The 24,144-nt window shown below is 38.7% G+C and overlaps 1 protein-coding gene across 3 annotated transcripts in view; it reads right to left on the bottom strand.

The window, feature by feature from the left end:
* Positions 1–3,267: 3,267 nt before the first annotated feature.
* LOC132395740 (5' exonuclease Apollo-like) overlaps positions 3,268–24,144 on the bottom strand; it is a 41,383-nt gene continuing 20,506 nt past the window's right edge. The window contains exon 6 of one of the 3 annotated variants that reach the window (XM_059972710.1): positions 3,268–3,405. In XM_059972710.1, the coding sequence (XP_059828693.1) occupies positions 3,355–3,405 (51 nt within the window). In that variant the 3' untranslated portion in view covers positions 3,268–3,354. Of the gene's footprint in view, positions 3,406–14,961; positions 21,156–21,525; positions 23,370–24,144 lie in introns of those variants that run through there. The other 2 variants (XM_059972707.1, XM_059972708.1) reach the window with 2 other exon arrangements.

The following is a 24,144-nucleotide window of genomic DNA, read 5'->3' as shown; positions in this document are numbered from 1 at the left end:
AACAGACTGAGCTTCAAGGGTGGGTATTGTCACAAAGAGGACATTTTACTTGGGATAGAAGTTTGTTTTTGTAAGAATCAGACTGGTCATTTGCCAAATACTTCTAGCAATATTCTGCGCCACTAATGTCAAATTGAAACACTCACTTTACACAAATGTTCGAATATTCCTACAGCAGCCCAATAAAACTTGCTGGCTTCTAATCACCCAAATGTTTAAATGCAAAGAAAAGTGTGTGTTTGTCATCTTTTACAGAAAATAAAATGGTTTCATAAAGTCACTATTTTGAACATTTCAAGACCATCTGCTGCACACCTTGTTTTGTTTGTCAACCATGACATTAACATGTTCCTCTCAGGGGCTTCCCCTCCCATCAGCAGTGGGGTGGCATGTACTGGCCTAAAGGCACAACGTTTTACAGTACAGGCAACACAGGTTCAATTCCTGCCTCAGCCTGTAAGGAGTTTGTACATTTTTCCAAAGACATGGTTGGTTAATCGGTCATTGTAAATTGTTCCATCACTAAGCTAACGTTAAATCTGAGGCTGAAGGGCGGTATGACATAACAATCTGGAAAGGCCTAATTCAGCGCTGTCTTTCAATAAACAAATGTATCTTCACAGGCACAAGATACTTCTGTACATCCGACTTATGAAGCTATGAACTTATAAATATAACCATATAACAATTACAGCATGGAAACAGGCCATCTCAGCCCTTCTAGTCCATGCCGAACGCTTACTCTCACCTAGTCCCACCAACCTGCACTCAGTCCATAACCCTTCATTCCTTTCCTGTCCATATACCTATCCAATTTTACTTTAAATGACAACATCGAACCTGCCTCTACCACTTCTACTGGAAGCTCATTTCACACAGCTACCACTCTCTGAGTAAAGAAATTCCCCCTCATGCTACCCCTAAACTTTTGTCCCTTAACTCTCAACTCATGGCCCCTTGTTTGAATCTCCCCTATTCTCAATGGAAGAAGCCTATCCACGTCAACTCTATCCCCCTCATAATTTTAAATACCTCTATCAAGTCCCCCCTCAACCTTCTACGCTCAATATGTTGCGCAACGTCCAAAAAAAGCACATTTCTAAGTCTTTGAGCTTTACTTTTTGCTTTACAAGTTTTTTTTCTTTTTCCATTCCCTCCTCCTTCCCCCACAATGCCCCCCGAGTTTGGTGTCTTCCAACTCTCATACCTGTTCACTGTCCACTCCTACTAATTTTAGTAAATCAAGTTCTCCCTTGTCCATTCACACCAGATCTGACGATTTTACTCAGCCTGTGGCCAAAACGAGTAACAGGAGACAAAGAAAGAAGAGTTGACGGTATCCTTCAAGGATATCGGGTCTCGGCGCTAAACGTCAACTGTACTTTTTCCCCATAGATGCTGCCTGACCTGGAATGTATGTGTGTGTGTTGCTTGGATTTCCAGCATCTGCAAATTTTCGCGTGTTTGTGAAGGGTACCAGGGTATCCAAATGATCGGATCAAACCCTGATAGATAAACAAAATAGTCAGACGGGCACATAAACACAACGGGTCTGATTTATGAGTCACTTGTCCCAAAGTGCAGTGAAAACTTTGTTTTGCAAGCCAGATTATTTCAAAACTCACGTACTTTGAGGTAGTACAAGGAGAAACAATAGCAGAATGCAGAATAGAGTGTCACTGTTACAAAGTGCAGAGCAGATCGCGGTCATGGCAAATGGCCTTGACCAGGTAAACCGTAAGGCAAAAGTTCAAAGTAGAAGTGGTATGTTCAAGAGTCTGATAACAGCGGGATAGAACCTGACTTTAAGCTGGGACCTGCTCAATGATACCATTTAATATAAGGGCATTACAAATAATTGAAATGTTACTGTTCCTCGGATTTTAGAGCCGGCAATCTACACGCTGCTATCCCGTCCGAAAGCAATGGAGGATATTCCCATTTCTGACGAAGGGTCCCAGACCCGAAATGTTGTCTGAATCAGGCCACTGCTGGGGCTGACTTGATGAGGTTCTTCAACAAGTTCCGTTGTTCCTTCAGAAAGTTCGCTGAGTCGATGTGGATCTGATAGTTGGAACTTACTAAATAATAATGAACACGAGAAATTCTGTAGATGCCGGAAGTCAGCGCTTGGTACCAGCCTACAAAGTACCCAGGACATTTTCAAGGAGCAGTGTCTCAGAGAGGCAGCGTCCATCATTAAGGACTCCCAGCACCCTGGGCATGCCCTTTTCTCACTGTTACCATCAGGTAGGAGGTACAGAATCCTGAAGGTACACACTCAGTGATTCAGGAACAGGTTCTTCCCCTCTGCCATCTGATTCCTATCTGACTTTTTTAAAGGTATACAGTATTTCTATTTTTGCATGTTTTTTTAAAAAAATCTATTCAATATATGTATTCTGTAATTGATTTACTTGCTTATCTTTTATGTTATTATTTTTTCCTCTTCTAGGTTATGTATTGCATTGAACTGCTGCTGCTAAATTAACAAATTTCAGGTCACAAGCCAATGATAATAAACCTGATTCTGATGCACTATCAATAACTCCAAAAGACTGAAGTACTGAAAGGCTTTTAGGAGCAGTAAAGTAGACTACGTCCATGCTGGGTGACCGCCCTGGATTGTGGGAGGAGCAGAGACACAATCGCTTTTATCCGGGGGTCTGTGGGAGGAACCACAGGAGCAGTCAGCAGAGGGACCTGTCCAGACAGATATACATAGCTTACCACAGATTCTGATCCAAAGCAACGCACACGAAATGCTCGAGGAACTCAACAGGTCAGGAAATGAAAAAACAGCCGACGTTTCGGGCCGAGACCCTTCATCACGGCAGACTTGACCCTCCTGAAGTTCCTCCAGCAACTTGCGTATTTGCTTTCTAAGCAACCTGCGATGTGAGAAAGGCGATATGGAGCCAATAACCACGTTGAACTACCAAATGATCCATACTCACGCAGCGGAAGTGAGGTTAAAGTGTTTGCTGTTGTTGCTGATCTCAATCCCCACTATTATAGTGGAATCAACGGATTTTACCATTTCCTCGATCGTAGCCGCCATTCTGTTAAAATTGCAAACAAACCAAATCACTTTACACACTCTTGCAAAGGTAACAACTATTTACAACTACTTATACTTACCTTATGGACTATTTATGGTCTTCCTTTCATGAAGAGAGACAATATTTGCAAATTCCAGTTGCCGCCACTCCTCAGGTCGCAAGTCTTCAGCTGGAGTGAAAACAGCCTGCAAATGCGGAAATGTCGGGCTGCGCATGCGCCTTACAACCGCTGCCGTGAGCCCCGTACGAGGCCGGGCATGTCCCAGTGACATCCTGAGTCCTCGGATTGAAATTACACAGAAAGGCAGCGACAGAGTAAAGGGCGGGACAGCGAGGCAAGGAGCTGGAAAATAAAAGTCAGACGTATCAGAACTGTGCATTTCTCGCTTTTGAAGTGTAATCAAAAATATTTCAAAATTATACCTTCTGGGAAAAAACATAGGGTTAGGACATCAACATTTGCTTTGTTCAGTTTGTGATAACTAAATTTACACAACGACCTGTGGCTCATACTGAGATGGGGGTGGGATTATACTCTGGTTGAGGACATGTTCTTGTTCAAACCAAGTCCAGAAACTTTAAAAAATATTCTCTTTTGTCTGAGCCCCTCCATTGGTCCGGGTCAACCGTGGATTTTCCGTGCCAGTTGACTCTACGTGATACGCAAGCCAGGGCAGTACGATATGGAGAGAAAGCTGTTGGTCATGTAGCAGGCTCCCCCTCCCCATGCAACTGATGAGCCCAAACGAACAGCAGAGACGGTTTGGCACCAGCGATGTCGCGGTAGTCGCTAGTCAACGCTGAATTCAACGTAGGACTGCCTTAGGGGCTCCAGCTCCAGATTTTTTCCCCTCAGGGGTCACTCCCGAACCTTCCCTATGATTGGGCAGCGGAGGTTTGCGATCAGAGTTTTCCTTCTCCCAGATGAGTTGCCAACCACGGCGGACTAGACCCATCTGCCCGAAGCAACTGGTTTTAGGGCACCAGTAACCGGCCTTTGCCCCTTCTGTCAGGAGAAATAACTCAGCTGGACTAAACCACACGTGAAGGCCGCCTGTTTATTATTCTCTTCACCCATTCTCTGCCCATTCTTCTCAGATCTCTCTCGCCTACAAGCAGTTTTCACTCACAGGATACTTTTTGTTTTTCACACCACTCTCTGTAAACTCTAGAGATTGTTGTGCATGAAAATACCAAGAGATTGGCAGTTTCTGTGATACTTAAACCACCCCATCTGACACCAACAATCATTTCATGGTCAAAGTCACTTAGATCACATTTCTTCCCCAGTCTGATGTTTGGTCTGATCAGCAACTGAACCTCTTGACCATAGCTGTATGCTCTTATACATTGAATTCCTGCTACATGACAGGCTGATTAGATATTTGCAAAAAAAAAAACGAGCAGGTGTATGGGTGTACCTAATAAAATGGCCACTGAATGTATATGTACTTTAATAATAGATTTACTTTGAGCATTGGGATGCTGGAAGAGTGTCTGGATGGACCCCCAGGTGGAATGTGCTGGAATCTGCAGATTAGATATGCACATCCTGTACATTTTCAGAAGAAAATGTCACTTCCTGTTGTAACTCTGGAAGAGGTCGCTCAGATTATTGAACAGAATCGAACCAAGAAATCTTTACGGCAGTTTCCCCCATCAGAGCCCACAGATCAACTTGATTAGCTCTCAGAGGAATTTACCAATTACCAAACTCTGCAAAACACTGAAAAACTATAATTGCAATATACAGATGTGTCATAAAAACCAGAAAAAAATGATCTGGTTTGAAATTTCACAGATGAAATTTGCTCTCTTTACTATGAAAGATTGTCAAATGGTTTTCGGCATGGACTAGATGGCTCCAATGGCCTGCTTTTGTGCTGTACTTCTGTCGTGGAAATACTAAGAACACCAGAGCAACTTCGAGTTTTATTTTCAGAGTTTATTAACGTGATATTGTAGCGGTGTGCTACACGCAGCGTTGAAATAACGACACGGAGTCGGTAAACTGCAGTTAAAGAAGTTTTTATTCGAACTTCGCGGCTTCGCTTTAAAGCCTCCCTGATCCCACCATCCCCGGGCGCGGAGGCTGTAGGGGGCACATATTCACAGTCCTGCGCGAGCTTTTCCCTTTGTTAGTGAAGCAGACCTGGCGCCCTTTTGGGACTGGCCTTTGTGCCGGCGCGCTGGCTAGTTGTGAGCCGGTTCGAGTGCACTAGGAAGTGGGTCGCCACAATATCATGCATCCTCTGCAACCATCACCACCACCACCAGAGCTCTGACTTTTTTGGTTATACAGTATGGAGCTCATGTTTATACATAAAGACAAACAACTTCATATAGCTTTGTTTAGCATCCCACAGGCAGTACATGATCAATTGTTTAAAAGCCATGTCAGTTATCTCTCAGCGCGAGTCTAATACGCCTCTCTGTTCGTTGTTATCGGGACTCATGATTTAGCTCTGAGTGCGAGTCTAACAGTCCTCTTTGTCCCCTGTTAGCAGGATGCATAATTTACCCCCAGAGGCTTGGTCTCTTGTTTATTTGAATTCCTGGCTCCGTACTTGCCATCCAAGGTTATTCTCGACTTGCATCAGCAGTCTTAAGTCCAGTTGCTTCAGAGTGGTCAAGTATCCCATCATGCACTAATTTTAACCATTTCTACCACGACCTCTCTATCCCTTTGTGCTTCCTCAGAGTGCTGCTTAAATAGGAGTATTCCCCGTGGTAAAGAAAAATAACATTGAATTGCAATCTCACTATCTTAACCAATATCTTAGCATCTCTGTTGACATTTTAGATTTACAAAAAAAACACTGCAGGATGCCATCAACAACCAAGAAACAGCCCAACTCAAAGCATTTCAAATCATAGTCAGGGATTTCAATCAGGCTTGTTCGAAGAAGTTCCTGCCCAGTTACCATCAGCCCAATAACCTGTAGCACCGGAGTTCCCAACACACTAGACCACTGTCATTCTAAGATAAGTAATGTCTACTGTTCCTTGCCCAGACCATGTTTTGATAAATTGGATCACTTGACTGTCCTTCTTCTACCTCATACAGGCAGAGGCTAAAGAGCAAAGCTCCAGTGGTTAGGACAACAAATAAGTGTTCTCAGGAGCCGGGGAGCAGCTTTGGGATTACTTTGAGTCAGTAACATGACTGGGCCATGTGCAAGGATAAATGAATACACCACAGTTGTCACAGACAAGTGTGACCCTCAAAATCATTCAGAGTGTTCCCCAATTGGAAGCCCTGGATGAATCATGAGATCTGCAATCTGCTATGGTCTAGATCACAGGCATTCAAGTCTGGTTCAGGTACAATCTCTGGAAAGCCATCTCATGGGCAAAGTGGCAATTCCAGACTAAACACGAATCAATGAAATATGCTCGACAGTTGTGGCAGGGCTTGAAGACCAACACCTCATAAAGTTAAATCAGGTGGCATGGGCAACAACAGAGCTTCGCTTAGCTCAATGCCTTCGATGCTCACTTTGACCATCAAAACATACAGGAACCATTACAAACCCCCACAGCTCCCGATAACCCTGTGATTTAAGTCTCTGAAGCTGGCGTGAGAGCATCCTTCAGGAGGGAGAACCACAGAAAACTTTCGGCCCGGTGGAGTAGCTGGCTAAGTTCCAAAGACATGTGCTGATCATCTGGCTGGAGTGTTCACTGAGATCTTCAAACTCTCACTTCAGCAGTCAGAAGCACTTACCTGCTTCAAACTGTCTTTAATTACACTGGTGCCCAAGAAGAATGTGATACCCTCCCTCAATAAATAACATCCAGGAGCACTTACAACCGCAGTAACAAAGTGCTTTGAGAAATTGGTGATGAAGCATACCAGCTCCTGCCTGAGAAGTGACTGGCACAACAAGTCTGCAGCAGATGCCGTTTCATTGACACTTCACTCAGCCCTGCAACATCTGGACAGAATGAATGTTTGGGTTATTGATGGCATGCCTATTGAATAAACTGCTCTCTCCTGCATTATGTCAAGTTTCTTGAGTGTTGTTGTACCTCACTCATCCAGGGAAGTGAAGAGTATTCCATCACATCTTATAGAATCACTGCAGCCCCTTGCTTGTTCTTGTATTCATAGTACCAGGTCATAAGAATCCTACAGCACAGAAGAAGACTCTACATACTCACCATGTCAATCCCTACCATCAAGCACCTATTTATAATCACCCCATTTTCCATCAGTTGGTCCAGATCCAACTATAGCCATTCAAGTGCCTGGTGTAAACCTCATGAGCAGCCTCCCTTCTTCCAATTAGGCACATGATTGCACTGGGAACTCAACACTGCATTAAGAATTTCAGATAATCATCATTTCCAGTTTGTGCCAGAACTGGTTAAGAGTGGGGCAAAAGGTAGCATCTAACATGAAGGACCCCCCCACCCCCCTATCAGCCAGCACATGCCTTCTTCTCATAGCTACCATCAGGGATGAGGTCCAGGATCCTGAAGACACACATTCAACATTTCAGGAACAGCTTCTTCTCCTCTACCATCAGATTTTTGTATGGACAATGAACCCATGAACGCTACCCATAACAACAACCTGTAACATTATCCTGAGGCTTTCATTCTCTTAGCAGAAGCTGCCTATCCTGCCCAGTATTTCCAACATCTTCCAGCTTATCCACACTCACAATCACAATGCCTGGCTTATGTCATGGAATGTGTTGCTGTGCAGCAGCCGTACAATGCAATATTGTTGTTTTACTTCTTTTTCACACCTTGTGGCACATCGGCCGGCATTTTTGCTGTTTCCGTGAGATTTGACTTTTTTTTGTGAGGGCAAGTTGCTAGGTCGACACTCAACCCAGCACGGATGGAAAGTGTAATAGGAGCTGGCCGGATGTGAACTTGGAGCAATTCGCCTCAAAGTCCATTGCTGATGCCACTACACCACCGGTTGTCTTAGTACCTTGCAATATGTAATAATAAAAACTATAAATTACAAAAAGTATATATAAAAATTAAATTAACCAAGTAGTGCAATAAGAGAGAAAAAATTACTGAGTTAGTGTTCATGGGTTCATTGTCCATTCAGAAAGTTGATGGTGGAGGGGAAAAAGCTTTTCCTGAACCATTGAGTGTGTCTCTTCTGGCTCCTGTACCTCCTCGATGGTAGCAATGAGAAGAGAGTATGCCCTGGGTGATAGGGGTCCTTAATGACGGATGCCACATTTTTGGGGCATCCTCTTTTGATGTGACACATCCAGTTAGAATGCTGTCCACAGTACATCTGTAGAAATGTGTATCTTTGATGACATACCAATTCTCCTCAAAATCCTTGTGAAATATAGCTGCTGTCATGCTTTCTTTCATCATTATGTTGAGTTCAAGATAGATCTTTAGAGATGCAGACACCAAGGAACTTGAAACTGCTTACCCTTTCCATGTCTGATCCTTCAATGAGGACTGGAGTGTATTCCCTCAACTTCTCTTTTCTGAAGTCCACAATCAATTCCTTGGTCTTGCTGACATTGAGTGCAAAGTTGTTGCCATGATAACTCTCAATCAGCTGATCAATCGCACTACTGTACATCTCCTCGTTATCATATGAAACTTTCCTTTTTTTGTAATTTATTTTTTATCGAAGTTCTTCATCAAACAACTATCTCCATAAGATGTATTTCAGACATTGTACATATATATCATATAATCATATCACAAATCTCCACAAAGTATTCATCTGGGGTATACACTTATAGAAAAGAGCGGAAAGACAAAAACAAGCAAAAGTAAAGAACTATGTACAAGTAGTGAGTGATCTTTTTATTACAACATATTCATTGATTTGTGAGAATAAAATCAGGCCTATGAGGCATTATGTAGTTAAACCATTTTTCCCAGTATGAATCAAATTGTTCCAGCTTATGATTAACAGATGCTGTTATCTTCTCCATTTTGTAAATGTCCATTGTAATTTCCCTCCATGCATTTAAAGTTGGGCTCTCCTGTGATAACCATTTCCTAGGAAGAGTCTTTTTACCAGCCACCAACAGTATATTAATTAAATATTTATCTCTTTTCAACTATTCTTGATGTATAAATATAAAATATATAATCTTACTCTCTGAGGGTATTTCACATTGAAAGATGTCCTGTAGGGCATTGTGTATCCCCCTCCAATAGTTTTTGATAACAGGGTAGTCCCAAAAAATATGATAATGATTTGCATTTTGCTTTCCACTATTTCTCCAGCAAACAGGGAGGTTACTATCGTAATGGGATTTCTGAGAGGGTGTAATAAAATATCTTATCAAGTTTTTCCATCCAAACTCCCTCCATTTCTGTGAACTGGTACACTTCCATTGATACCTCCATACTATTGTCCATTCTTCCTCAGATATAACTATCCCTCCTTCCTTCTCCCATTTTGTTTTAATGTATGAAGTCGAATGTATTTTAAGATTTGACAACCCCTTATACATGCTTGAAATGAATCTACTACCGTTATCTGAATTATATGCTTTTCTAAATAGCTATATCAAGCATGTACTTGCCTTGGTTACATTTTAAAGCATCTTATTAACATATTGTCACAACTGTAAATATTGATAAAAATCTTGTTTTTCTAGTAAGTGTTTTTCTTTAAGCATTTCAAAATTGAACAGTGTTCCTTCTTTCATTATGTTGCAAAGAACTGTTATTCCTTGAGCTGTTCAGTCCTTAAATCTAGCATCCAATTTATTTGGTGTAAAATCAGAGTCATATGCACACCATTTAAGAATTGCAGAATCTCCCTTCAGATTATATTCTTTTATAGTAGTTTTCCATATTTTAAGAGTCAATTTCACCCATTGGTTATCAATAGTATTTATGTACCTTTGCAGGTTGTTATCAGCCAAAATTGCTTGTATGGGGATGGGAAATACCCGCTTCTCAATGTTTTTCCATTGAGCGTCACATGATGGGTTGCACCAACATATCACAGCTGTCAACTGCACTGCAAAATAATAATCTTTTAGATAATAATCCCTTTTCCTTTGCTAATTGCAAAGTTTTGAGACAAACTCTAGGCCTTTTACCCTGCCAAATACACCTTGATAACATGTTGCATTCAGTGAATTGATGTTGATTGATCTCTATTGGTAGGGTCTGAAAGAGATATAACAGTCTGGGCAGTATATTCATTTTAATAGATTCAATCCTTGAACTGAGACTGAAAAAAGGAATCAGGTTCCGTCTTGCCACATCTTCCTTCATTATTTAATATAAAGGCTGATAATTACATTCTGATAATTTTGTCAAATCTTTTGGCATAATGATGCCCAAATATTTGAAAGACTGTGTGCCATGCCCAGGGATATCTACTTTCAATATCTCTTGATGGGCTATAGTAATATGAAAGTTATTGGGTTTTATCTATGTTGATCTTGTATCCTGATAATTGACCATATTGTTCAAAGGATTGCATCAATTTAGGTAAAGAGTATGTTGGTTGCCCTAGATAGATCAAAATGTCATCCACGTAACAAGCCAATTTATGCTCTGTCCCTTTAATAGTAATTCCCGATATCTTCATTTTGTCTGATGTATTGAGCTAATGGTTCCAGATATAATGTGAAGAGTAGCAGTGACCATGCACAACCCTGTCTCGTGCCCTTTTCTAGGGTAAGATTATTTGATAAATACCCATTGATTTTAATCCTAGCAGTAGCGTTTTCATATAGTGTCTGTATAGTTTGAATAATTGTCTTGGAAACCAGATCTATGTAAAACTCTGTAAAGAAAATTCCAATTAACCAAATCAAATGCCTCTTCAGCGTCCAAGCTTATCTCTATTGCTTCGATTTTATTTTTTGTATATGATCCATAATGTGAAGTGTCCTTCGTATATTGTCTTGTGTCTGGCGGTGTCATATAAAAACTGTCTGATCGTTACGTACCAGTATGGGTAAAAACTCCTCTAATCGTTTGGCCATGATGGAGGTAAATAATCTATAATCTACATTAAGAATGGATATTGGTCTAAATGACCCGCATTCCATTTTATCCTTGCCTTCTTTCGGTATAGCTGAGATTATCGCTTCCTTCCAACTGTGTGGCATTTGTGCCTTTTTTAGAGCCCACTTCAGTGTGGGGAGTAAAACAGGAATTAACTCATTTTTAAATTCTTTGTACCATTCTGCCGTATACCTACCTGATCCTGGTGACTTGCTTAATTTAAACCTACTAATTGCAGCTTTTAATTCAACTTCAGTTATGTCAGCAGTCATCGTTCTATTTTGTTCTTTGCTTAAAGTGGGTAACACTAGTGAATTCAAGGTGATGTCAATTTGGGTTATGCATCCCCCTGGAACTTTGGAATACAGAGTTTTGTAAAACAATTCAAAAGCTTCTTGAATTTCACTTAGCTTATTTTTTTATCATTTTTATTCTTGGGTCCCTAATTCTATGAATTGTATTTTCTGCTATCTTTTTTTCAGTTTCCATGCCAGTATTTTCATAGATTTTGATCCACTTTCATAATGTCTCTGTTTCAGAAACATTAAATTTTTCCTGATTTCTTGAGTAGCCAAACTATTAATTTCATTCCTAATTTTTTTAATTTCCCCTAATGTATCCTGTGCCAAATTCAATTTGTGTTTTTCCTCTAGTTCCTTCAACCTATTTTGTAATTCCTCTAATGTTTTATTCCTTATTTTTTTCTTGCAATATCACTATAATTTTCCCTCTTAAGACAGCCTTCAGAGTATCCCATAAAATGGGAGGTGAAACCTCTTCATTATCATTAAAATCTAAGTAGAGACCAATTTCTTTTTTAATTTGTTCCTTAAAGTACGGATCATTGAGTAGACTTGAATTTAGTTTACAAATACAGTTGGCCCTCCTTATCCGCGGATTCCGCATGCGCGAATTCAACCAACCGCGGATAGCAAAAACCCGGAATTGCTCTTCCAGCACTTGTTGTTCGAGCATGTACAGACTTTTTTCCTTGTCATTATTCCCTAAACAATGCAGTATAACAACCATTTTACATAGCATTTACATTGTATTAGGTATTATAAGTAACCTAGAGATGATTTAAAGTATACAGGAGGATGTGCGTGGATTATCGTGGATCAGGATCAAAACAAATCGGAAGTTCTCTTACTAGGTAAGTCGGAACAGGTACAACCGGTATTATTTAGCGTCAGTTAGTCAAACGTTTGTCTTAGTATATATTTTACCTCTCTATGCATATAAAACACTTAACAACGTATGTTTCAGCGCCAGGCTCGGGAACAGAAGTTCTCGGGACTCGGGACAGATCACTCCCGAGTGTGCTTTCCACTGTGCCGGGTTGACATAAGGATCAAAAACCCAAAACCCCAAAACCCAATAATTAAACCATTGCATTGCTTGGTAATAATTGTAGCTTTCATCGAAGCAGAGCCTTTAAAATTTTTCTGATAGTTGACCGATGTAGCCTAACGCTTTTGTAATGACCGAAGGCACTTCACCTCTTTCTGTTCGCTTTATTATTTCCACTTTATTTTCTATCGTGATCGTAATTATTTTTGTTAACAGAAACGCTGGGCATTCAGAGCTCTGTCGCCGTGTCTTAATGTCCGCTGCAATGAGACAGGTTAAATAAGGTCTGGAGTTCCGCTGGGTCCTAAAGTCCACCGTATTGAGTCAGGTTGCATAAGGCCCTTGAGCATCCGTGAATTTTGGTATCCGCGAGGGGTCCCGGAACCAATCCCCCATGGATAAGGAGGGCCGACTGTAGTATTCTTTGGTTGTAGGTCAAAATCAACAGATAAATATACAGGTGCATGGTCACTTACATCTATTGTCCCAATTCCACAGGTGTTTATTTTGTCTTTGTCTTTTCCAAATGTTATGAAATAGTCTATTCTTGTATATACAGAATAATGAGTGTAATCCCTTTTGTTGGGGAAAAGATCCCTCCATATATCAATTAAACCAACATCCTCAAAAAGTGTATTAACTTTCTTATGTAAGGATTTTGTTTCATAGGTTTTTCTATTGGAAGAGTCTAAGTTTGGTTGTAATTGTAAATTTAAGTCTCCCCCACATATCAGACCTTCTGTTTCTGCTACCATAATATCAGTAATTTTCTGAAAGAAACCAATATCACTTCCCATGGGTGCGTATATATTCAATAGAGTAACTGAATTTCCGTCTATATTCACCCTTACCAGAATAGATCTGCCCTCTTTATCTCTCATTTCGAATACTTCTTCAAAATTTAGCTTACTTGAGATAAGAATAGCAACTGCTCTCCTAAGTTCTGATTTATATGAGGAGAAAAACAAATTAGTGAAGCCCATTCTCTTTAGTTTTCTATGCTCATTATCACTTAAATGAGTTTCCTGTAAATATACTACATGGGCTTGTTCTTTTTTCATTTTGGATAAAATTCTATTACGTTTGATTGGATTTAATAGCCCATTGACATTAAAAGAAATGAATTTTACTCTGTCCTTAGCCATCTGTATTTATTTGTCAATATATCATTAAAATTAGCAGAATAAAACTTAATCGATCTACTCCCTCAACTAATAAGAACCAAGAAATGCAAATAATAACATAAATGGCAACAAATGTGTGATTCCAAGGCTGAGGTGTCTAGTAGATGACCCTGCATTGAGCTAGAGGAAATGTCTAGCTGTGGGGGATAACCCCTCCTACTTGTGAATTGAGGGCCCCCATTGCAGTATTCATAAAAGTCAGTGAACAAATCAATTACACAGAAAACTTTTCCCTGTGCACTCCTATATATACAAACGTATATATGCACACACACACATTACATACATACACATATATGCACACACACACACACACACACACACACACACATATATATATATATATATATATTCTCATTTTGGTGGGGAAAAAGGAGTAAGTGAGCAAATAAAGAATAACAACAACTAAGTAATATAAAATCCACATTATAGTATTTCTCGAGATAGGTATATTACCGTCTACTTTTGCTTCCGTTTAGCTTCTCAACATTTTAAAAGTTAGCCAGACCTTATGGCTCTTCTGGAGGGGGTGAGCGCTGTCTTTGGGAAACCCCCGGTCTCTTCCTGATATACTTCACTCAGCCTCCTCCCGTCTCCAAAAGACCCAACCACTGACCATTTACTCATATCCACACTGTACCATAATATGGGGAACCCAGAATTGTCTCCATAGCTACTCATGGACCCACCAATAGAAAATCCCTGAGCAGAACATCACACTTAACTGGAGTAATCACACCACAACTACATGAAGAACTTCCAACAGAGGTGACAGCAACCTTGAACTTTTTGTTTGGCATGGGCTTTTCCCAAGGGCTAGGCAGGTTCTGTACAGTGTTTTGATATATAAAGGCAGTGGTGTTTCCAGGGGCAAATGTCTAATACCAGATGGCATGCACTGAAGGTGAGAGGGGGTAGGATGTGAGGGGTAAGTATTTTACTCAGAGAGTGGTGGATGCCTGGAATGCGCTGCCTGGTATGTTCGTAGAAGCAAATCTATTAGAGGCTTTTAAGAGATGTTTAGATAGACACATGCATAAGAGGAAGATGGTGGGATATGGGAGTTGTGTAGTAAGAGGGATTAGTTTTTGGGGGATTTTTGATTTACTTTTTAGCTGGTTCATTATGGGTTGAAGGGCCTTTTCCTGTGCTGTACTGTGCTATGTTGCATTTTCTTTGCAAAAGACATAAGTAATTTCTCTGGTGTGAAATCCCCACAATTTTCATTCATTTTGGAGAACAGTATTCATTAATAAAAATAGCTTCCAAGAAAAAGTATGTTTAGTTTACCTAGTGCGTGGGCAGTGGAATATTCACTTGCAGACAGCAGTAATCCTGCATTCTTTTCATACCAATCATCTGGTGTGGTTATATGAGGATAGAAAAACTGCAGCAGGTATGTAGATCCTGGAGATACGTGTTAGGCAATCTCATTCCGTCATTGCTACTCGTGACCATTGAACTGACCATCTATATAACAAAATTAACTTGTGCTCCAGATTTATTACCAAGTAAATCTAGTCATGGGACAGAACAAAGTAATATAGAGGAAGTCAAAAAGGCACTTAGAATCTCTATGTATAAAGGCAAAATTTGGTGTGGTGCAGGCATAAATAGTCGTGATGGAACATGATGTTGTAGATGATGACAGCACAGGCTCTCAGTGAAGAGAACTGTGCTTGAACTGGGCAGGGATGAAAATTTAACATTCCTGGACACATGGTGTTTAGAAAAGATTGAGAAGGGGAAAAGATTGCAAATTGGCAAGTAACACATTAACAATAGAATTTCAAAGAGGTAACTCAATTGTGTAAATGGGTGTGAAGAAAAAATTATAACAAGGGAGAGAGAAGGGAGAACGACAGAGAGGGGAGTGGGATCAAGTAAAAGGAAGAGGGAGAGGGGAGTGGGATCAAGTAAGAGGAAGAGGGAGAGGGGAGTGGGATCAAGTAAGAGGAAGGGGGGGGGGGACGTCACGTGATGACGTAGGATCGAGACGCTGGAACCCAGCCCTCCCGTTAAAAAGTTAATAAATTAATGTTTAAGTGAAGAAAAGTTAATTAATACTTTTTTAAGGTTACTTATAAATTACTTTGGATTGTTTTAAGCTATGCCTCATAAACAGAGGACGAAGAAAACTGCTACCGTGAAGACCGCTCAAGTTGGAACAGAATCAAGGCCTACTTCTACTGAAGAACCGCAGACTCAGGTACAACACACTACCGGTGAAACAGAAAAGGAGACCGCGGCAGCATCGGCCATTTCTAAAGGGAAAGATCAACGAGAACTGCGCAAGCGTAAAGGAACGAGCATGCGCAAAAGAGAGCAACCAGAACTACAAAACCCAGCAACGACTGAAACCGACAGTGCAAGTGAGCCGGACTCTCTGGAAAAATCAGACGAAGATGGAGATGAAGATGAAAGTTCCTCTGAAAATACAAAAAAGGCTTTGAGGCTAATAATGCATGAATTAGAAAAAATAGAAAAAGTAATTAAAAGTAACCAAAAAGTAATTAAAAAAAAATAACAAATATGGAGGCTATGTTTGATAAAATGACAAAGAAACAGGAAAAAATGGAAAAGAAAATTACAGATTTGGACGTCAAAATGGAAGAAATGGATGGAAGAATGAAGAAGATGGAAGATGATAATGATGCCTGGACATGAGAAAGAAAACAACTCGTGGGAAAAATTGATAAGCTTGAAAATTTTAGTAGACGCAACAATATTAAAATTGTTGGACTTAAAGAAGGTACTGAAGGAGAAGACCCAATAAATTTTTTCAAAAATGGATTCTTGAAAAATTGGAAATGGGAGAAGAAACTTTAATTGAGATTGAAAGGGTGCACAGAGCCTTAAGACCAAGATCTCAAGATGATCAAAATCCGCGATCAATTTTGATAAGATGTTTAAGATACCAGGATAAAGAAAAGATTTTGAGGGCGGCTGCCCAGGGTGCTAAAAGAAGAAAAAGTCCGTTGATGATAGCTGAGAAACCAGTTCTTTTTTATCCTGATATAAGTTATAACCTTTTGAAGAGAAAGAAAGAATTTAATCCAGTTAAAAATGTTTTATGGGAAAAAGGTTATAAGTTTTTAATGCGTCACCCAGCAACACTGATAATTTTTTTGGAGGAAGGTAAAAGATTTTTTTCTGATTATCAAGATGCGGAGGTGTTTGCACAAAAACTTCCATCTCTTCGTTAATTAAGCATAGAGACTTCTAAATGTAATGGTTAAAGACGAAGACAGAGAAAGCAAATGGAACTGATGGACATTTAAGGATGATATAAGGGAGAAAAGTAAAATTTTAGAAATATTAATTGAGAATAGTATGTTTTTTTATATATACTTTTTAAGTTGCGGGGGGGGCTGGGGAGCTTTGAATCGGTTACTACGGGATTCACGTGTGTAATCATGGCGATTGCCATGACCCGTACAATAGAGGGGGGTAATGTTGTGTTTTTTTTCTTTCACAACATTAGTAGGGGGGTATTTTGTTTTTTTTTCTTTATTTTCTATTTTTCTTCTATTCTTTTGCCTGGATGATTGGTGGGGACACACATAGCAACATGGAAACTTCTAAAAAGATTTCCCAGGATACAATGTAAGTTGAAAGATTAGGTATTATTATAGATTGGAGTAACAAATAAAAATAATGACTAATTTATTGAATTTTTTAAGTTTTAATGTTAATGGGCTTAATGGACCAATAAAAAGAAAAAGAATTTTAACACATATTAAAAAAATGAAAATAGATATAGCTTTCTTACAAGAAACTCATTTAACGGATATAGAACATCAGAAATTAAAAAGAGACTGGGTTGGAAATGTTATTGCAGCTTCATTTAACTCAAAGGCAAGAGGAGTTGCAATTTTGGTTAATAAAAATTTACCAATTAAAATACAAAATGTATTAATTGATTCGGCAGGAAGATATTTAATTATACATTGTCAAATTTTTTCAGAACTATGGACTCTTATGAATATTTATGCACCAAATGAAAATGATGTAAAATTTATAAAGGAGGTCTTTTTGAATTTGGCTAATGCACATGATAAAATATTAATAGGTGGAGATTTTAATTTTTGTTTAGATCCCGTTTTAGATAGATCAACAAAGGCTATTACAAAATCAAAAGTAGCAAAATTAACTCTATCATTGATGAAAGATTTAAATTTGATTGATATATGGAGAAGAATCAATCCAAAAGAAAGGGATTATTCATTTTATTCAAATAGACATAAAACATACTCAAGGATAGATTTTTTCCTATTATCAACAAATACTCAAGATAGAGTGAAAAATGTGGAATATAAAGCAAGAATATTGTCTGATCACTCTCCTTTAATAATGACAATGATAATGATAGATAAAGAGGAATCAATTTATAGATGGAGATTTAATTCAATTTTACTAAAACGTCAAGATTTTTGTGATTTTATGAAAAAGCAGATTCAGTTCTTTTTAGACACAAATTTACATTCAGTTGATGATAAATTTATATTGTGGGAAGCAATGAAAGCATATTTGAGAGGCCAGATAAGAAGTTATACTTCTAAAATTAAGAAGGAATATATGATAGAAATAGATCAATTGGAAAAAGAGATTATAAAATTAGAAAAAGAATCTCAAAGAAATATGATAGAAGAAAAACGAAGACAACTTATTAATAAGAAGTTAAAATATAATACACTCCAGACATATCGAACAGAAAAAGCAATTATGAGAACTAAACAGAGATATTATGAACTAGGTGAAAGATCACATAAAGTTCTTGCATGGCAGTTAAAAACAGATCAGATTTCTAAAACAATAAATGCAATTCGAACAAAAGTGAATGAAATTACTTATAAACCTCTAGAAATTAATGAGGCTTTTAAGAATTTTTATTCTGAGTTGTATAAATCAGAATCAAAGAATGATGACGTTAAGGTAGAAGAATTTTTATCACAAATAACTCTTCCAAAATTAAATATAGAAGAACAGAGGGGATTAGGTATGCCTTTTACATTGAAGGAAGTTGAAGAAGCTTTGGGATCACTTCAAAGTAATAAATCTCCAGGAGAAGATGGTTTTCCACCTGAATTTTATAAAAAGTTTAAAGATTTATTAATTCCTCCTTTTATGGAGTTAATATATCAAGCGGAAAGAATGCATAAACTTCCAGAATCTTTTTCAACAGCTATTTTAATAGTATTGCCAAAAAAAGATAGAGACCTTTTAAAACAAACATCATATAGACCTATTTCTTTATTAAACACCGATTATAAAATAATAGCAAAAATCTTATCTAATAGATTATCTAAATGCTTACCAAAATTAGTGCATATGGATCAAACAGGATTTATCAAAAATAGACAATCGGCAGATAATGTAACTCGGTTATTTAGTATAATCCACTTAGCACAAAAGAGGGAGGAAATGAGTGTGGCAGTTGCTTTAGATGCAGAAAAAGCATTTGATAGATTGGAATGGGATTTTTTATTTAAGGTACTGGAAAAATATGGATTAGGAACATCATTTATAAAATGGATTAAAACCTTAAATACTAATCCCAAAGCTAAAGTAGTGACAAATGGTCAAATTTCAACATCATTTCAGTTAACAAGATCAACTAGGCAAGGTTGCCCACTATCACCTGCTTTATTTGTGTTGGCAATAGAACCACTAGCTGAATTAATTAGAATGGACCCAGATATTAAGGGTTTCAGAGTTAATCAGGAAGAATACAAGATTAACTTATTTGCTGATGATGTTCTACTTTATTTAACAGATCCATTACATTCACTACGCAAATTATCTTATAGACTAGAAGAATATGGGAAAATATCGGGTTATAAAATAAACTGGGATAAAAGTGAAATTTTACCTCTTACTAAAGGAGATTATAATCAATGTCGATTAATAACTCAATTTAGATGGCCAGCAAATGGGATAAAATATTTAGGTATAAGAGTTGATAATGATATAAAAAGCTTATACAAATTAAATTATTTACCACTTTTGAAAAAAATTCAGGAAGATCTTGAAAAATGGATGGCATTACCAATAACATTAGTAGGTAGAGTAAATACTATCAAAATGAATATATTCCCTAGATTACAATATTTATTTCAATCATTACCAATACAATTACCCCAGAAGTTTTTTCAAGAGTTAAACAAATATGTGAGGAAATTCCTCTGGAAAGGTAAGATGTCAAGAATATCGTTGGAAAAATTGACATGGAAATTTGATTTAGGAGGATTACAACTTCCAAATTTTAAGAATTATTATAAAGCAAATCAACTTAGATTTATTGCATCTTTTTTCGAGAAAGATAAACCGGCATGGATTAGAATAGAATTAGATAAAATAGGAGAAAACGTACCAGAAGATTTTATATACAAATGGGAATCTAAATGGATACGGGAAAAGAAAGAATCTCCTATATTAAAACATTTGATTGATTTATGGAATAAGATAAATGTTGATGATGAGATAAAAAAATCTTTATTAGCAAACAGATCTTTAATTCAAAATAGACTTATTCCTTTCACAATGGACAATCAACTTTTATATAATTGGATTCAAAATGGGATTAGATATATAGGGAATTGTTTTGAAGGAGGTATATTAATGTCATTTGATCAATTAAAGAATAAATATAAAATATCAAATAACACTTTATTTTGTTACTTTCAATTAAGGGCTTATTTAAGAGAAAAATTAGGTCAAACAATGTTATTGCCGAAATCTAATGAAATAGAAATTTTAATTCAAAAAGGAAATATTAAAAAATTTATAACTTGTATGTATAATTTGATTCAAAGACAGGCAATTAAACAAGGAGTCCATAAGTCAAGACAAAAATGGGAAAGTGATTTGAATATTAAAATTGGAGAAACAAATTGGTCAAGACTATGTCTTGATAGTATGACAAATACAATAAATGTTCAGTTAAGATTAGTGCAGTATAATTTTCTACATCAATTATATATTACACCACAAAAAATAAAAAAATTAAATCCAAATTTATCGGATCAGTGTTTCCGATATAACCAGGAAACTGGTACTTTTTTACATTCGACATGGTCTTGCTCTAAAATTCAACCTTTTTGGACAAATTTAAGACTTTTACTGGAACAAATTACAGGAACACAATTTCCTCATAATCCAATATTACTTTTACTAGGTGATATTGAAGGGATAAAACCGAAACTCAAACTAAATAAGTATCAGAAAGAATTTATAAAAATTGCACTGGCAGTAGCCAAAAAAGCTATTGCAGTTACTTGGAAATCGGATACACATTTAAGTATAGACTCTTGGAAGAAAGAAATCTATGGCTGTATTCCATTAGAAAAAATTACTTATAATTTAAGAGATAAATATGAAACATTTCTGAAAATTTGGAGCCCTTATTTACAAAAGATAGGATTAAATATATAGATGCTCTGAAGATGGAACAATTGGTTATTAGGGGAAAGAAATAAATATACATATTAAAGTTATTACGAATTCCATGGAGCATGTGGAGATCTTCCAACAACCAGGCATTCTTTCTTTTTTTCTTTCTTTTTCTTTCTTTCTTTTTTTTCTATAGGGGAGTCAGGGGGGAGGGGTTAAGGGGAGGGGGTAAGGGTTATATACATTGTTTTTTCATACTTCACTTTGTAACCACTTAAAAATGCAATAAAAAAAGTTTTTTAAAAAAGTAAGAGGAAGAGGGAGAGGGGAGTGGGATCAAGTAAGAGGAAGAGGGAGAGGGGAGTGGGATCAAGTAAGAGGAAGAGGGAGAGGGGAGTGGGATCAGGTAAGAGGGAGAGGGGAGTGGGATCAAGTAAGAGGAAGAGGGAGAGGGGAGTGGGATCAAGTAAGAGGAAGAGGGAGAGGGGAGTGGGATCAAGTAAGAGGAAGAGGGAGAGGGGAGTGGGATCAAGTAAGAGGAAGAGGGAGAGGTGAGTGGGATCAAGTAAGAGGAAGAGGGAGAGGGGAGTGGGATCAAGTAAGAGGAAGAGGGAAAGGGGAGTGGGATCAAGTAAGAGGAAAAGGGAGAAAGAGAAAGAGTGCATTGAGGGAGAGAGGGGGATAGTGCAAAAGGAAGAGAAAGGGTGAGAGCAGGAGAGAGGGGTAAAGGAGGGGAGAGGGAGAGAGGATAAGGTAGGGGAAAAGGAGGAGAGGGAGAGGGGTTAGTGGAGGTGAGGCAGAGAGAGGGGAAAAGGGAGATGGGAATAGAAGCAGGAAGATGGTGAACTGAAGGGGAGAAAAAGGGAAGGGGAAGAGTGAGGGCAAAAGTAGGAGAGAGGGAGAGGGAAAGAGGGGGATAGAGGGGAGCGAGAGTAGTGTAGAAGGAGGGGGATTGACAGAGAAGAGAGGCACAGAGGGAGTAGGGGAGGGGGAATGGAGAAAAGGAGAGGGAAGAAGGGGAGAGGAGGAGGGAGGCTGAAGGGGAGGGGGAGATGCACCAAATCTGAAAGGGTGTTTTATGTGGCTGAGCACTTTTGGGAGTACAGGATAAAGTAGAAGAGGCTACACCTAGAGATATTCCAGGCTGTGGTTGAAGCCGCTGGGAAATGGGCGAGGATGTGATTCTTCCTGATTGAGATTGGGAATCAACTGTTCCTTCAGTTTCTTGGGGTTATTCTACACTGAAATGAGCCTTTGGCATCCGTGTTCATCCTGACCAGCAACACTTGCTCTGTCAGCTCCCTCTGGATTGTGAACTTCAGGAAAGGGAAGTCAGAACGTACACCACTCCTCAGTAAGGGACCAGCAGTGGAAAGATGGAAAAGCTTCAAACTCCTGGGTGTCAGCATCTCAGAGCATCTATCCTGGGTCCAACAAATCCAACTCCTGTGTTTCTCTTTGTGTCATTGTGAGGGTTAATATTTTATTGTGGCATGACAAGCCAGAGAGAAAAAACTGCTTCAGTCTTGTGATTTCAGCAGCCACTTTCCTAAAAGCAAAGTGGTTCTGCCAGCAGTAGACAAGACTAAAGTAGACAAGGGAAGTTGTGCTTCCCCTTCCAGTTGGAAGCCTAGAGCCACAGCAACAGTGACCAGACTGGGCAGCCTGTCTCAGCAATGAGCAAAACAAGACTTCAAAGCATTGTATAAGCTATCCTGTGCTGTGGCAATTGGTTATCAAGTGCCTGCTTCACCTGAAAGGGTCGTGTGTGGAATGAGGAAATGCCATGAGAAGGGTAGTTGGTGCACAGCAAAAAACATAGACAAAGATTTGCAGGGGGGGTGGTCATTTTGGAATGCATTTGGAAAGGAAGATGAAAGAAAAATCTACCTAGTGGTGAATCGTAGTGATAAAAAGCAAGTACCAGCTTCAAAATGCTTCCATTAAATATCTACATTGTATTGCACGACCACATAAAGTTTTTTATTTATATTTAAAAGCAAACTTTGTGGGAAGCTAGCGCAGGGCCCTGGAAGAGGTATTTTAAATCTCCTTACCACAGGTGAGGTGACGGGTGACTGTAAAATGCTTAATGTTGTTTAAGTTCTAAATGTAAGCTGGGAAAATTTAGGCAGTGAGGTTGGAGTCGGTTGTAGATAAATTATTGGAAGATATTCCATTCGAGGAGGTTACCTGGAAAGATGATGAAGGACATACAGTGCACATTTTGTCTACATGGGAGGCTGAACAAGAGGGCTCAGTTTCTTGGCATGAAGTAGAAAATTCAACGTTGGCTTTGTGGAAGAAAGCAGAGTGTGGCAGTAGATGGTTGCTTCTCTGAGTGGAGGCCTGCGACTGGCGGAGTGCCACAGGGATCGGTGCCGGATCCTTTGTTGTTTGTCACCTATATTAATGATTTGGATAATTGGTCAATTGGATCAGCAAATTTGCAGATGATGCCAAGATATAGTGTACAGCAAGGAAGCTTGCAGCAGGATCTGGACCAGCTGGAAAAATAGGCTGAGAAATGGCAAAAGAAGTTTAATGCAGGCAAGTGTGAGATGTTACACTTTGGAAGAACAACCCAGGTAGGTGTTACACAGTGAGCCATAGGTCACTGAGGTGAGCGGTAGATCAAAGGGATCTGGGAATACAGATCCATAATTCCTTGCAAGTGGCATCACAGGTAAATAGGGTTATAAAGAGAGCTTCGGCACATTAGCCTTCATAAATTGGAGTATTGAGCACAGGAGTTGAAATGTTATGACAAAGTTGTATAGGATGTTGTTGAGGCCAGATTTGGAGTATTGTGTGTAGTTGTGGTCTCCTACCTACAGGAAAGATATCAATAACATTGAAAAAGTAGAGAGAAAGATTACAAAGATATTGCCAAAGCTTGAGATTCAGAGTTATCGGGCAAGCTTGACTAGGTTGGTACCTTATTCTTTGTAACACAGGAAAATCAGGGGAGGTTTTATAGAGGGGTAGTCAATTCTGAGGGTTATAGATAGGGTAAATGCAAGCAGGCTTTCTCCACTGAGTCTGGATGAGACTAGAACCAGAGCTCATCAGTTAAGATGAAAGATGAAAAATTTAAGGGGAACAACTTCTCTCAGAAGGTGGTGCAGGCTTTCAGCAGAAGTGGTGGATGTGACTTTGGTTGGAACATGTAATAGAAG

The sequence above is a fragment of the Hypanus sabinus genome, chromosome 6 (assembly GCF_030144855.1).
Source record: "Hypanus sabinus isolate sHypSab1 chromosome 6, sHypSab1.hap1, whole genome shotgun sequence".
Taxonomy (NCBI): Eukaryota; Metazoa; Chordata; class Chondrichthyes; order Myliobatiformes; family Dasyatidae; genus Hypanus; species Hypanus sabinus.
This window is presented reverse-complemented; position numbering and strand designations above follow the sequence as displayed.